General features: G+C 37.2%; 1 protein-coding gene across 1 annotated transcript in view; it reads right to left on the reverse strand.

Annotated features, from left to right (window-relative positions):
• Positions 1-13506, reverse strand: part of ERN1 (endoplasmic reticulum to nucleus signaling 1) — a 41033-nt gene that overhangs the window by 25603 nt on the left and 1924 nt on the right. The window contains exons 2-3 of the mRNA XM_035891626.1: positions 13395-13472; positions 1999-2110 (exon numbers count right to left, since the gene is read on the reverse strand). Of these exons, the coding sequence (XP_035747519.1) occupies positions 1999-2110; positions 13395-13472 (190 nt within the window). The remainder of the gene's footprint in view (positions 1-1998; positions 2111-13394; positions 13473-13506) is intronic.

A 13506-nucleotide genomic window follows, 5' to 3' on the forward strand; every position in this document is an offset into this window, starting at 1 on the left:
AACTTGCTGCTTAAGTGCAGTAATAAAATGTTCTCTTCCTGATGAATGCCACTGCAGCACTTCAGGTGACCTCCACAACTTCTCAAAGCACATGAAATACAACACATGGTTCATTGTCTGGTAATCAGGGTAAAATGGCACCTGCAAGAACACTGCTTGCAATGCATACGACTTCCCACTGGGTAATTCTCTAAAACAATACAAGCATATTGTTGACAGAGAGAGTACACCCAACAACTGTTAATACACTGATATTAATACTGAATTCTGCACTATTAAATCTCTCCAGGGATTTAGCACAGCAAGATGGTAAAGATTTTAATGGGCTATTAATTTCCAACACTGTAGCATTTTTTGCTGGGCTTCCCACCCACAGGGTGATCACTAACAAATACAGTTTTGCAAAAATAAATAAAACCCCTCAAATTACAAATTAATTCACCAATTTATATGTACAGGCCCTTGTTCTATGTACACTTAACTAAGTTAACTCACAAAGCATCTGGTAACAATGATAACTACCACTGATTTTTTTTTTTCCATTGACTCGTGTGTTGTTCTATTACACAGAAATAAACTAATAGGCAATAAATGTTTTGCAAAAAGCAACTGAACATACCTCATGTACATAAGATGCAAAATAGTACAGAGTTAGCAACAGAGGGGCAAAATGTCCTATAAAACTAGATTATCCAGTCTGGCAGTTCTATTGTACCAACAATAGTTTTGCAACAATTTTTTAAACAAGGGAAGTTTCTTGAGCAATACACTCTGATCAAGATCCTCTTCATTACTGAAGTGCCTCCATTTCTTCCTCAACAAACCTCTTGTCATTTACTAAGACTGGCTGCAAACAAATGCCCATTACAATACCCTTCTAGGACAGGACTATGTAGCGTATGCTCACGTCAGCTGTCAATGACAAGCAAAAACCAGTAAGCTTCTCTTAACACTGCAGTAGCCTATTGCAACAATAAAGGAAGAGGCTGATAACTTTTTTTTTGTTCAAGACTGTTCAGGGAAAGGAGAGATCTAAATTTAAAGAGAAGACAGAGGATAAAATGTAATTATACCTATTAGCCAAGATACTTCATGAAAACACTTGCGCACCCCTTTTTAGTCCAAAAAGACCTACAAAAGCATTCTTTGCTTATTTATTAAGTTAACTTTTTGTCTGGTAGATTTGTATTCAAATAGGAATGGCTTCACAAATAATTATACTGCAGACATCAGTTACGCACAATCCATTTCCTACCATTTCAGCTCACCTACTAAACTGACATCAGATTTAAAAATAGAGGACAGAATGATGCAATCACTGTGACTCCTTTCCATTTGACCTGCTTTCTAATTTATTTCCCAGAATGAAGAAAAAGTGCTACTATCACTTCTACCATACGTCATCAGTCCCACTAAAACAGATTTGTATTAAATACTGAATTTTTCATGAAGACAGAAAGAGCTATCTCTGCTCAGTAATTAAAATTATAAAATCACTTCCAGTCACTGAGCAATACTAAATTTCTTTACACAAGTGCAGTTCTTTTATTTAAAAAACTGTGCTGTTCCTAAACATCTATTATACGAAAAAAGACCTGAGGTTTGCACGATATCCACTTCACCAGTGAATGCAGGGTATTCCAGAGACAGAGTCATGCAAACCCTTTGCCACCAGTTCCACAGCTGAAACTCTCATTTGACATGTATTCTGTTCTATGCTTACTGATATTGTGCTCATTCCCATAAAACATGATATCTACCAATTATACCACTACAGCTTAAAGAGTCTGGCAAAAAAACCCCATAAACCTGGAAAACATCTGCAAGTGAAAATATGAAGATGAACATGACTCCAGAAACACTGTAACTTAATTCTGGAGCAAGAGCAAAAATAAGAAAGAAAAATATTTACCAGGCCCTACAAGAGTCTGAATTATCAATCGATTTGACTGTTACTACTGTTCCTGAATAGAGGGCATCAGGACACCTCCTACTCACCTTCTTTTAAAGTCCACTTGATTGCTCCGGTCCTCTTGCTGACAGCATGCAAACTTCCATCAAGAGTTGAAACAAACAACAGTGTTTCTGGCACAGTTACTGAGCTGGTGTTCTGGAAAAGAAAAGCCCATACACTGTCATTATTTACTACAGAGTTTATGTATAACAGTCATAGAGTACATTGCCTAGAACATCCTCCTCTTTTTTAATCGCACAGATGGGACAACGTTCTTGATCCTTTGAATTCAGTAATTTATTTTTTTTTTCTGTCACTGTTATGGAACTGCTTACTGTGCTAAGTTTGTCCCCTAGAGATAAACTGGAAGATGCTTTAAATGAATTATCTATCTACAACTCAACCTCCATGTTCAATTTTATATCAAACTCTTCTTGTGCTAGAGTTAGGAGAAACCAGAGATAGAGCTGATCTAGGAAACAACTGATACAAAGACTATGTGATAAGATAGCTAGGGTAAGGAACTTCAAAGCATCCCAGAGAACCTAAGCATTAATGTCAAAGCCATGCTACTACCAAGTAAATAGAACATACTTTTGCCAAGGTTTAGTCCCCTAGAGTTGAAAAGATATTGGCTGGGTAGAACATGGATAAATAAAACTGAAAGGTGATCAATATTCTACAGGGCTGACCGCAGCTGAGACTGGCTGGAGCTGCAAGCATGTAGGCTGTCTCTGAGCAAGGGCAAAATACTTAGGATAGATGCAGCTTAAAGGCTAGAGGAGATCCATACTGTTAAGCCTCTCAATTGTGTTTTTGTACCTCTTGTCTCCCAACACTTTATTTCTGCAGTAAACAACACTGTTTAAGAAAGTCCATATTATTAACACACCCACAGACATCTTCTAGAAAGCAGTCAGCTGCAGGATTTCTCAATCTGACATTCTAATCGTTCTGCCACTGGGGACATGTCACTCCATATCTACGTGTATAGGTACAGAGTAGTTTGGTGCCTGCTGTTATTCCTATAGCACAAGCAGCTTTTGAGCCTGGCTATTGCAGAGCATGTAATTTTATTAAAAGGGCATCATACAAACATCAGGGACTCAGAACTATGTAGCTGTCACAGGAACAGTAAGGCTCAGTCCAAAGTGTTTCATCGCACAAAGCAGAAAAAAACATGATAATTCAATGTCTCCTCTTCTCTTCCTGCCTAAATAAAGATCATCCCATATAACCTACAACTGACCAGTTTCCACTTACTGAGTCTCAAGTTACCGCTCAAGGAACTTGTCATTTGTAGACTGTATCTGCATTGCTCATCTGCGTGCCACCTGCCACATTTAGGAAGTTTCACGGTTAAATATAATTCTTAACCTACCACATTAATGAAATGAAAGTGTATGCATTTTACGTAATTAATAAAGTCTTCAATGACTTAAATTGTAAAAAACAATTACCAATCATGTTAGAATTACTGCAAAGCAAAAGACACAATTGTCAAATTAAAATGCATGGATATAAGAGTAACTTTATTGGAAAACTAAGTTTTTAGTGTGACTCAACTAAAGCATTAGACTTTCTGTTAAAGCATAAAGCTAAAAGGATAATATAACAAAGTAATAACTAATCAACTTTCAGGTCGCACCTACAAATACACATGCTTCTTTCCAGTCATAATGAAAACAGCTGGAGCAAACAACTGTAAAACACACAGTGCAGAAAAAAATGGAAGTACAAATCAACAACACACAAACCACAGATCAGAAATAACTGCTGGAATTCCAGAAAAAAAAAAAAAAGGGAGATGTATCTTAACACATAAATGTATTTTTCATTATCTGACGTAGATAAATGATGCAGGCTGCACAGACATCTGCACTTAAATAAAATATTTACAGCTGCATCTAGAATCAAACTTTGCAATGTTTGTTCAAACAAGGACACTGAGTAACAGTTCCTCTTGCGGTGGCCTATAAACTACGCAGCTCGAGATGTTACTAATCAGAACTGAACTTAAAGTATCTTTCTAGCCTAATGACCTGATTTGTAATGTAAGAGCAAAGAGAAGCTATACTGTAGAGTTAGGACTTCTCATTCTTTTATATTATTACTTTTGTTAAAGCAAACTATTCTAGCCACTGTATCAAAGTAACTAAATTTTGCCCTTTAGGTGCATGAACTCCCAAAACAACTTAGGATGGCGTAGTTGATTTATAATCATCTAGTCCAGTCTTCCCATCTTCCTTAAATAAGCATTTAACAAGCCAGATCCACTAATTCTGCAACCAGAAGGGGAAGACACAACCCACACTCCCTTATCACATCCATTTGGGGCTGAAAGCCATCTAATTGTGAGACTCAATCTGCCTCCCCAAGATGATTTACTGTGTAAATCTATCATTGCCTAGCTGCCTGCATAAAACTATCCTTGAACTAAAACAAGTTGAGGGGAGCTTGGGGTTGCATTCTAGATATCTTTATAGCTGCTTTTATGCAAAAGATACAGCTTTTTTTTCCTCAGAGAACTGCTTCCTGTACAACACTGTAATAATCTAAGATTATAGTAACTAATCTTCCTAACCTGGGACACTAACGAGGAAGTGGGGCACTAACTGAGCAGTCAACGTCAGTGCTCCTCAATTCTAAGATGTTGTCTTGCATCAGACTGACAAATTCCATCACTTTTATCATTGGTGTGAGGCAATGAATGACAGTGGTGCACACGCAGAGTTACAATATGAATATTTTGTGAGTGGGCTGTGATGTGGCCCCAAAGACACCGGTTCAAGGAATACCAGGAGGCTGGAAAAAAGCTGTATTTTAACAGGTGTCTTTCCCTCTGCAGGCCAAACTGCTTTTGAGCTCAGAAAAGTTAGAAGACTTGCAGATTGAACCAATCTCACCATCTATAAGCTATTTAAGCATGAAAAAACATCTCAATTCAATAGGATACCAGCAGTAGGAACATTAGGAAATCCTCCACATCTTAGAACATTTTCTCCATAGTTACTTCTTCTTGGGGTGACTCCAGTAATATATACCATTTATGATTTTATTTTCAGTCTTTCTGAATTCCTTTTATGGCATTACTGCTTCATTGGAGCTCAATTCTGACATCCTTCTCTGGCTCTCAGAGTCTGTCATTCACAAATTAAGGACATTAAATTTCACCACAATCATCCTAGCTTTCTGGTTTGCTTTAATATTCAACACGCAATTGGGATTAACAGAAAAGGGAATTGTCTATTTGTTTTTCCTTCCCATGGAACCAAATTCACTTCTCCCCCATGCAGGTAATGGTGGGGGAACACCCTAACGTGTGACATCACACAAAATTCCAGCTAACTTCTGATGCTCATTTTGCATAGGGGTTAGATCTTGAGATGTAACTGACAGCAGTCATCCTTAAAAACACACGTATATGTATAGCCACATACTTGCCCAGAGATGCTCATGCAGTTATTACTAATCATTCTGGTTTCAAGCTATTAAGAAAGGGCAAAAATTCAAAATTTACTGGGAACAGTGTTGTGGCGAAAATAAGAAGCAATAGATGGTAGTCAAAATTTATTCCAAATTAACTTTTGTGCAGTAACATTTTGCATGCATATATTAATTTTCACTTGAAGATCTCAACACATTTTACAAAAAAAGAAAAAAAAAAAAAACCAAACCAAACCACCCCAAACAATTCTGGTTAACAGTGATTCATGATGGGTAAGGAATTTCTTCCTCCTATACAAAAAAAATGTTGAAAAGCCAGTTTACTTTTAAGTTAATACATACTTAATGCACACACACACACAAAATATCTTTCCAGGCTTTAGTTTTAGATAAGATCTGATAATTATTTAATTTCTTTATCTATTACTTGAGAAGCTTGTAATAAATGAAATAAATTGAAAGCCTCAGTTGCATAAAGCTGTCTGGAGGGCTCTGGGATTATAAAACAGAAACAAAACAAAAAATAACCAACCCACAAACCAAAGACACTGAATGACGATTCCAGCTCTAAATTTCAACTAATTGCACAAACAAACTGTGCCCGTCAGGTTAACTGCATTTAATTAACCACCATTCTCAACTGCCAGATGTTGCCCAACATCAGACAGCAGGTAGCTATTTAAAGTGCATACTACGTATCTGTGCGAGTTCAGAGAAGAAATCAGAACAAATGTCAGATTTGAACTTCATATAAACTGTTCTTTACTCAGACTTCTGACAAGCACATTTCAGCTTTCTTATATAAAAAAATGCGTATTTTCACTGCAGCTGTACTCACAAAAAAACCCCTATTCCAGAGAATTTAATTCTTCTTCCATTTGGTTCATAGATAAGCCAGAAAACATTTTTAGGCAGTATTTCAATACAACAATGTATACGGTATAAATCCTGTACATTATACACCACAGGGAACACAAGAAATACCTGTTTCTTCATGAAGACCTATCTACCCTAAACCTGCTCCATGAACAAAACCATTTAATTTAAAAGACTGGAATGACTCTGTTTGCTCTTCTATCAAAAAAGATACACCAAAAACATCCATTATCCAAACTGATCATTTTAATTAACAAATACAGTGAAACTGCATCTAGAGTGAAACACGTAAGTTGAGCAAGAACATAGAGCTGTTAAAGGCGGGAAGTGAAAATTATTGAAGTTCCTTTTAAGTTCCAAGTGGGAATTTGACACCCAGAATGTAGTGATTAGTGTTGAAGTTTAGTTGCAAATATAATGCAACATATAGCAAATACACCACACATCTTCCATGTATACAGACTAAGATTGTTTTCTAAGCTACTTTTTACTCTCTGCACAAGTTTTTCTTCTCTTTTATCTTCTATCTTACAGAATCAGTATATTCTCCACAAAGCATGTTCTCTTCCTGTGTTCTTATTGAGAACTGAATAAAGCGTGTATCATCCTCACAAAAAACGTGCCTGTACCACCATGAATATGGTCAGGTATCAAATATCAGTAACATATAGTTTATGGAACACTACTTGTTACAGATGCATAGATTTAACATTTTCTTTTTTAATATTTTAATATTTATTTGTTGTGGCATCAAGGCTACAAAAAATATGGACTTAAATATGAGCTCTGAAACTCTCATCAATACATCAGTAACCAATATTGTATTTCGGATTACTGACATTTTAGAAGGTTGCTAGTACTTGCTAGTGATCGAACAGAAAGTGCTAATGTGCAAACAGTCCCTCTGCACATTCTGCAGTCACAGGAGTAAGAAAACTTTTTCAGAGATCTACTCTCCAGATCACTTACAGCCCAATGATGAAGAAAGAAAACCACAGCTGAAGAAGCTATTTGTGCAAGTTTCTGTTAAAAACCAGATGAACACCTGAATGTTGCCCACAGGCAGAATGACGTAGAAAGTTCTGAGATACGACTAAGATCATAAAATTACAATAGCTTTTTTTAAGCTTTTCAGTGTAGTATCCTTGGGAAAAAGGTGAAAAAGTGCCACTCGCACCTACCATTCTTTTGGTGCCTACCACCATGCTGTGGCTAACAGGGAGACATGAACTCTTCCTGGGATGGCATGTGGTTACGGCATTCACAAGCATCAAGGGAACGGTGCTCTGAAAGAGGCTGTTAGGTCTATCGAGCCAGAGAAACCACCTTCTCTCCAGAGGGCTCTGGGGCCATTTCTGCTCACTGCCCAAGCAGTTTCACTGGGAGTGAAATCAGCATGGAGGCACACAGGTTTCACTGACAAAAGGATTCTGCCATATGCATGCATCTTTTTTCTTCAAAATACAGTTAGGCAGCATCGCTGCTCCTGCTAAGCTCATATTCTCCATTCTAACTGGCTTTGTCTTGATACTACTTTTTTCTAATGCTTTCCTTCACCTCCTCCATAAGTCCATGTTTAAGTTTTACTGCTTTTCAAGGGCTTTCTTATATTTAGCCATCAAAGTCACATTGATGTGGTCATTGCAACTCTGTGTGTCAAAGATACCATCTTCTTTGAGTGAAAGACTGAATATAGGGCAAATTTCATTAGCTCTTCCTTTACTTCTAATGTATTTGCACACAGATAAAATACATAAAATACCATATATTAAAAATCTTCCATTCATTCATACTTTTCAAAGCATATGATATCATGCAGTTGACACTCACTGTCACTGCTGAAGCTTATGACGTAATTTAAAAAAAAAACAGGTAAGTCTGTAGACTTTGCAATGTGGTATTGCTGATTTATTTTGGCCAATATCTGCAGTAGTCACTTGAAGAAAAGGCTAGGGAGTTAGTATAATAGTATGGAAATAAGGTTTTATTGCCTTCAAATTGCATGAAACAATAGACATAAAAATGAACAGATTGTTTAAATAATTACCTGTGTTTCACCCAGACTCAGAAATAAAAAACACTTCCTCTTGATTTTATTAGTGACTTTTTATCAGTGGCTAGAGACTGCAGTACCAAGGTTGTAAATACTCAATAGACTTTATTTTGAACACAAAGCTTTATAATTAAGTGATTAATGGATTAATTAAAGCCTGGAATTAACACTGTTATTAAAAGCTATGAAAATCCTAAAAACCTGTATGCATTTAATTTTTGTGTGAAGTATGTAAGAGCATTCTCCACCACAAAAAAACATAACAATCTCGATCCTGAGATAAGACTTTTTTCACACAGATATTGTCCTCTCTGCAGGGGTGGGGTCTCAACTGTTGTGATGCAATGCAAATTCTTGAAATAGATTTTTATTTCACACTGCAATTTTATTTCTGAGAAGATCTGAATTATTCAACAATTGAATACACGAAAAATATGTCAGGACATGAAACAGCTAAGCAAAACCAGCTAAATTTAGTGAACAGAAAAAATGAGACAGAAAGAAAACCTGGTTTCGGTCTTCTGTTTTATCTGAAACTGCAATAATATCTATTTTAACAACTACCTTCTTTGGAATTCGGTGAGAGCTTCCCCTGCTTTGACAGTCTGTACTCAAAAATCCTCCATCCCAACAGCAATGTTAAGTGAAGGTTTACAATATTTTGAAGTTTTCTGAGGACTGCTTTAGAATTTTTAATAATTAATTCAAAACACAATTTTTAATAACTTTCAAGCTCTCACTGAGTTACATTTTGACAAATGCCCTAGAGTGCTGACTGCTAATAATCCGTAACAGCCTAAAATTTGGGACTAAATAGAAAATAGCATTTTTAAGCTAGAATAGAATATACTATCTAATAGAAATAGCATTTTCTAAATAGAAATAGAAATGCACTTTATAAATACTAGTTAATCCTAGCATAAGCATCTTTCCATCCAGCTCTACCACTTCTCTAGATAAAATGTTTTCAAAATCAAAGTAACAAAATGACTCAAAACAATTCTGAAGGACCCATGGAGTCAAACGAAGGTCAGCGAAAGCTGCAGAACAAGTTCTGGTGTGTTTGTATATGTCTCCAGTACAGTTCAGTGTCAAAGACAATATTATCTTCATTTACCACAACATTTCAAATTTTTTTAAGGGTTAGCAGAGCTATGCCCTATTTTGTTTTATTGTATTAGAAGAAAACAGATCCCCCACAGGAATAATTTCTTCCGTTAATTTACCTGCTTAAAAACAGTACTTTTGAAATGCAGGTCACCAAGCACACACAAATCCCACTGAAGTCAGTGGATACAGCAGATAGAAAGAAAACCAGGCCACTTGGTTCCTTGAGGTTATCGTTCCGTAACCTAGAAATATGTTTTGCTATGAGGGTGATACCCCAAGAGGTTCTTCAAGTATGAATAAAGAACAGGAACACACTTCATAGTGACACTGGATGTGTGACGGTGTGTTGCCAACTGAGAAGTGTTACTGATTTCATATAAATAATAGAGTGCTCACTAGTAAACAAAGTATAGTGCCACGTGTTACAAGGTAATAATTTTCTCTTTCTCAGTCTTAAGTAGAAATACATATGCACCAAACTTAATTTGTAAGGTCTGATGGATGATAAAGGATGGATGGTTTGTTAACTATACTTTACATCCTCATAATTTCTTTGTTAATGCCTGGCTTACCAAACAAAAATTTGACAAGATCACTCAAGGAAAAAAATCCTACATTCCTCACTCCATAATTAGCTTAACATACATCAGGCTGTACATTTGCATTTTACTAAAAAACTATTTAAAAACAACTTCAGTGTTAACAGCACCAGACACTTTCCTCCCAATAAGAAAAGGCCTGTTCCATAATTTATGCTACTGGAACCACAACTGGTAAACCAATAAGGATGCAAAACAAAGTATTTTTAAACATTAGCATACACTCCAAGCAATTGGCATATCCATCACAGACAGCATATGATTCATTACCCTGGTTTTGACAGCTATCCTCTAATTACATTGCCAGGCTAAAACTCACTATGCATAATAAAACCATGCCATGAAGAAACTCTGTGTAAAATTCAGTAAATTATTAGAGGGAGTTTTTCAGTATAACTAATAATGAAATCAATACATCAGAGTTTGTACCATCTTTAGAAAGTGAAATCCAATCTACAGATCTTTTCACATTAAACCAAATTCCAACATGTCCTTGTCAGTTATCTCTCATCAACACTATAACCCAGTTCCAGTGACTTTTCATTCATGTGCTCATTGGTACTACAGTAGGAAAACCTGAAAACTATGGGAGGTCCACTCCAACTGTCCCTGGACTCGACTGAACTTTGAGTGGTGCTCTACACCATTAACTGCCAGCTAAGTTTTCAGACTTGGGTCTCTCTGTAAAACCAAAACTTATTACAATATACACAAGAACACCAGCAACCAAAATGAGTAGAAGGGCAGAGTTATAAACACATGAAGTTACACTCCAGGACAGAGCTGTCCATGATAATTTTAGGTGAGCAAGCCAAGTTTGCATTCCCTGCCTCCCCCCCAAAAAACCCCTAAACCCTAATATACTTTTTTTGGAGCAACCAAGATCTGCAACTCAAATAAAACACATAAATGTTAACTAACAAAGTGATTGAAGAAGTCCTCTTTAAAACCTTCTGCTGTTTGACATAGGTTTTCATGCCTATCAGTTAATTGTCCAAACATCTCATGCTGAGATAAAGAACCCACTAGAAGAAAAGACATCTGGCTAAGGCTGGGGTTTTCCCATGTCAAGAACAGCACGCGCTGCCTGCACGTACCATGTATAACAGGGCACTGAAACCAGTCCCACCGGCTGCAGGAAGGAACAGACCAATGTTCTAAATGCCAGTTTAATCCCAGAGAGGTTGTTATTTTTCAGTTGCACTGACTCCATGTAAAAAGAGAAACAGGCACAGTTTGGAATGTCCATGGCTCACAAAACCACCTTTTTTTTTTTTTGCCCCAAACTACAGAGAGCTGTAAATATAATATTTATGGTGACTGCTTACTTGCTGACAGCTCTATTGCATTTCTCATTGCTGCATCTGAGATGTCACCCTTTTATAACGCGTTCCCATACATCGAAAAGGCAATCCCAAGATCTTAAATAACAAGAAATAGCATTTCATCTCATAAAGAAAAGAAAGGAAAGGAAGCCTGTGTTTGAATATATAATATAAATGGTATAAAAACACTATTAAAGTTGGGATATAAAGTAACAAAGAGTACATTGATCAGACAAAGAAAATACACAGTAGGAGATCATCACCAGTACTCTTAAAAGAAATCTATAAACACAATCTGCAAAATCTTTAGGCAATGTCATGTTTTTCACATTACCTCAATACCAAGAATTGCATGCCAGTCTTTTTCATGGGAATTTATTACTTAAGTGACATTAGTACTTCCAAATAAGCCCTCCCAGTTAAATTGGTTAATCACAGGTGAGATCACCGGAACTAACTTCACAGAAATTAAAACTAGTTCTGAAAAGGGACTGAAGTACAGAATAGATTTCAACTTGGAAGTCACGGTGGGGACTACAGCTGGCAGAGCAAAAAGACTAGGGTAAGAGCTGAGAAAAGAAACAGAGGACCTGAGATCAGATACTGATTTGAGGTAAGATGGCAGGGCAGGGAGATGATGAGAGGGAAACCTACAGGAAAAAAGGGGCTGAATTCTACCAGGGCCCAAGTCTAGGTATTTGTGACTATGCAAGTAAAATCACACAGAATTTAGTAATAATCTGTTGATTCAAAAAGTATTCTCATTGAATACCATTTTTAAAACTTCATGAGTTGCAAATCAGTGTTTTCCTTGCAAAATCTGAACCCCAAACCTGTCAGGACCCTGAAGAGATCTCAGGCCAACCTTACAGTTCAGACTAAGACAAAGACATTAGAATTCTACAATACAGATTTTAAAGTAATTTTTGTTGACAGCCTGCATTTAATTTTTTTCCGTTTTCTTAATGAAGTAACAACACTAGATATGTTACACAGCTTCACTACTAAATGTGTTCACTTTTAAAGAAGGAGAGTGGAGCTATTATATCCCAGGTGAAAAACAAAGCCTTCAGCTTCACTTAACCTGAACTATAGCCCCATGTATTACACCAGCATTTTCAGTTAACAACGAACAATCAATCAAAGAGTATAACCTAAAACTTTGCTACACTTCAGTGTAATGGAAACAGTAAATGCCAGCTGGCCTTTTCATTGTGTCCTGATCCTGAGAATTCACAAAGAGCACCTTTCAGAATTGAATTTTTGAAGACTTAGTTTTCCATCACAGTTCACATATAGCAGACAGCACTAAAGTACACTGTTTAAAATTGTTACCTCCATACAAATAATCTGCTCAGTGTTCCATCTGCTTTGCAACAGTTTCACTGTTCCCTGTGCTTTTATTGCTCCATGCAATACCTTATAACCAACCTGGTTATTTCTTAAGAAGTTTTGTAGGGCAGTGACTTGTGCACTTTGTCTTTCACCTTTGAATTCAGAACTGTAGTCTTTTTTGGAAACCAACCAAGCACAGGTATATTTAGTGCATGTCACTATCTTTGCTCTGGAAACAGAATGATCAAAATGCTGTAAGACTGTATATGGTAACTAATCATCTGTATTTGGATATCAACATATATACAATGGGTTTGGGTCGGGTTTTTTTTCAGAAGGAAAACAAGGCCCCCCACTTATGGGGTTATGAAGGAACAGAGCAAAGATCTTTTGGCATGTCTCACTAGTTCCTCTATCCACCTACATAGTTTCAGCTTCCAAAAGTTTCTTTCTCCTACTTTCATAAATTACTTTATGTGAAATAAACTGTATTTTTATGTTATAATAATTATTGGTTTTATATATAATTATTATATATGCTACACGTTCAGGTGCGGCGTTATGTGCAACAACGTGCGGCAGAGCCGGACCAGGCTGGTACACTGCAGCCCCTCACCCCGGCGCGTACAGACTCTAAAACGCACAGCGCGTTGGCTTCGCAAACACCGCCGACGCGGTGGGCTGCGCGCACTTACGGCAAACTTTCGGCAAAGCCCCGGCAGGAGCCCAGCGGGGCGTCCGTGCGCCCCCCGGCTCCCCTCTCTGCGGGCGGCCTGCACGGGGCGAGGCCTCCCCCGGCCCCCGCCC

This window comes from Egretta garzetta, unplaced genomic scaffold (genome assembly GCF_000687185.1).
Source record: "Egretta garzetta isolate BGI_Z169 unplaced genomic scaffold, ASM68718v1 scaffold213, whole genome shotgun sequence".
Classification (NCBI taxonomy): Eukaryota; Metazoa; Chordata; class Aves; order Pelecaniformes; family Ardeidae; genus Egretta; species Egretta garzetta.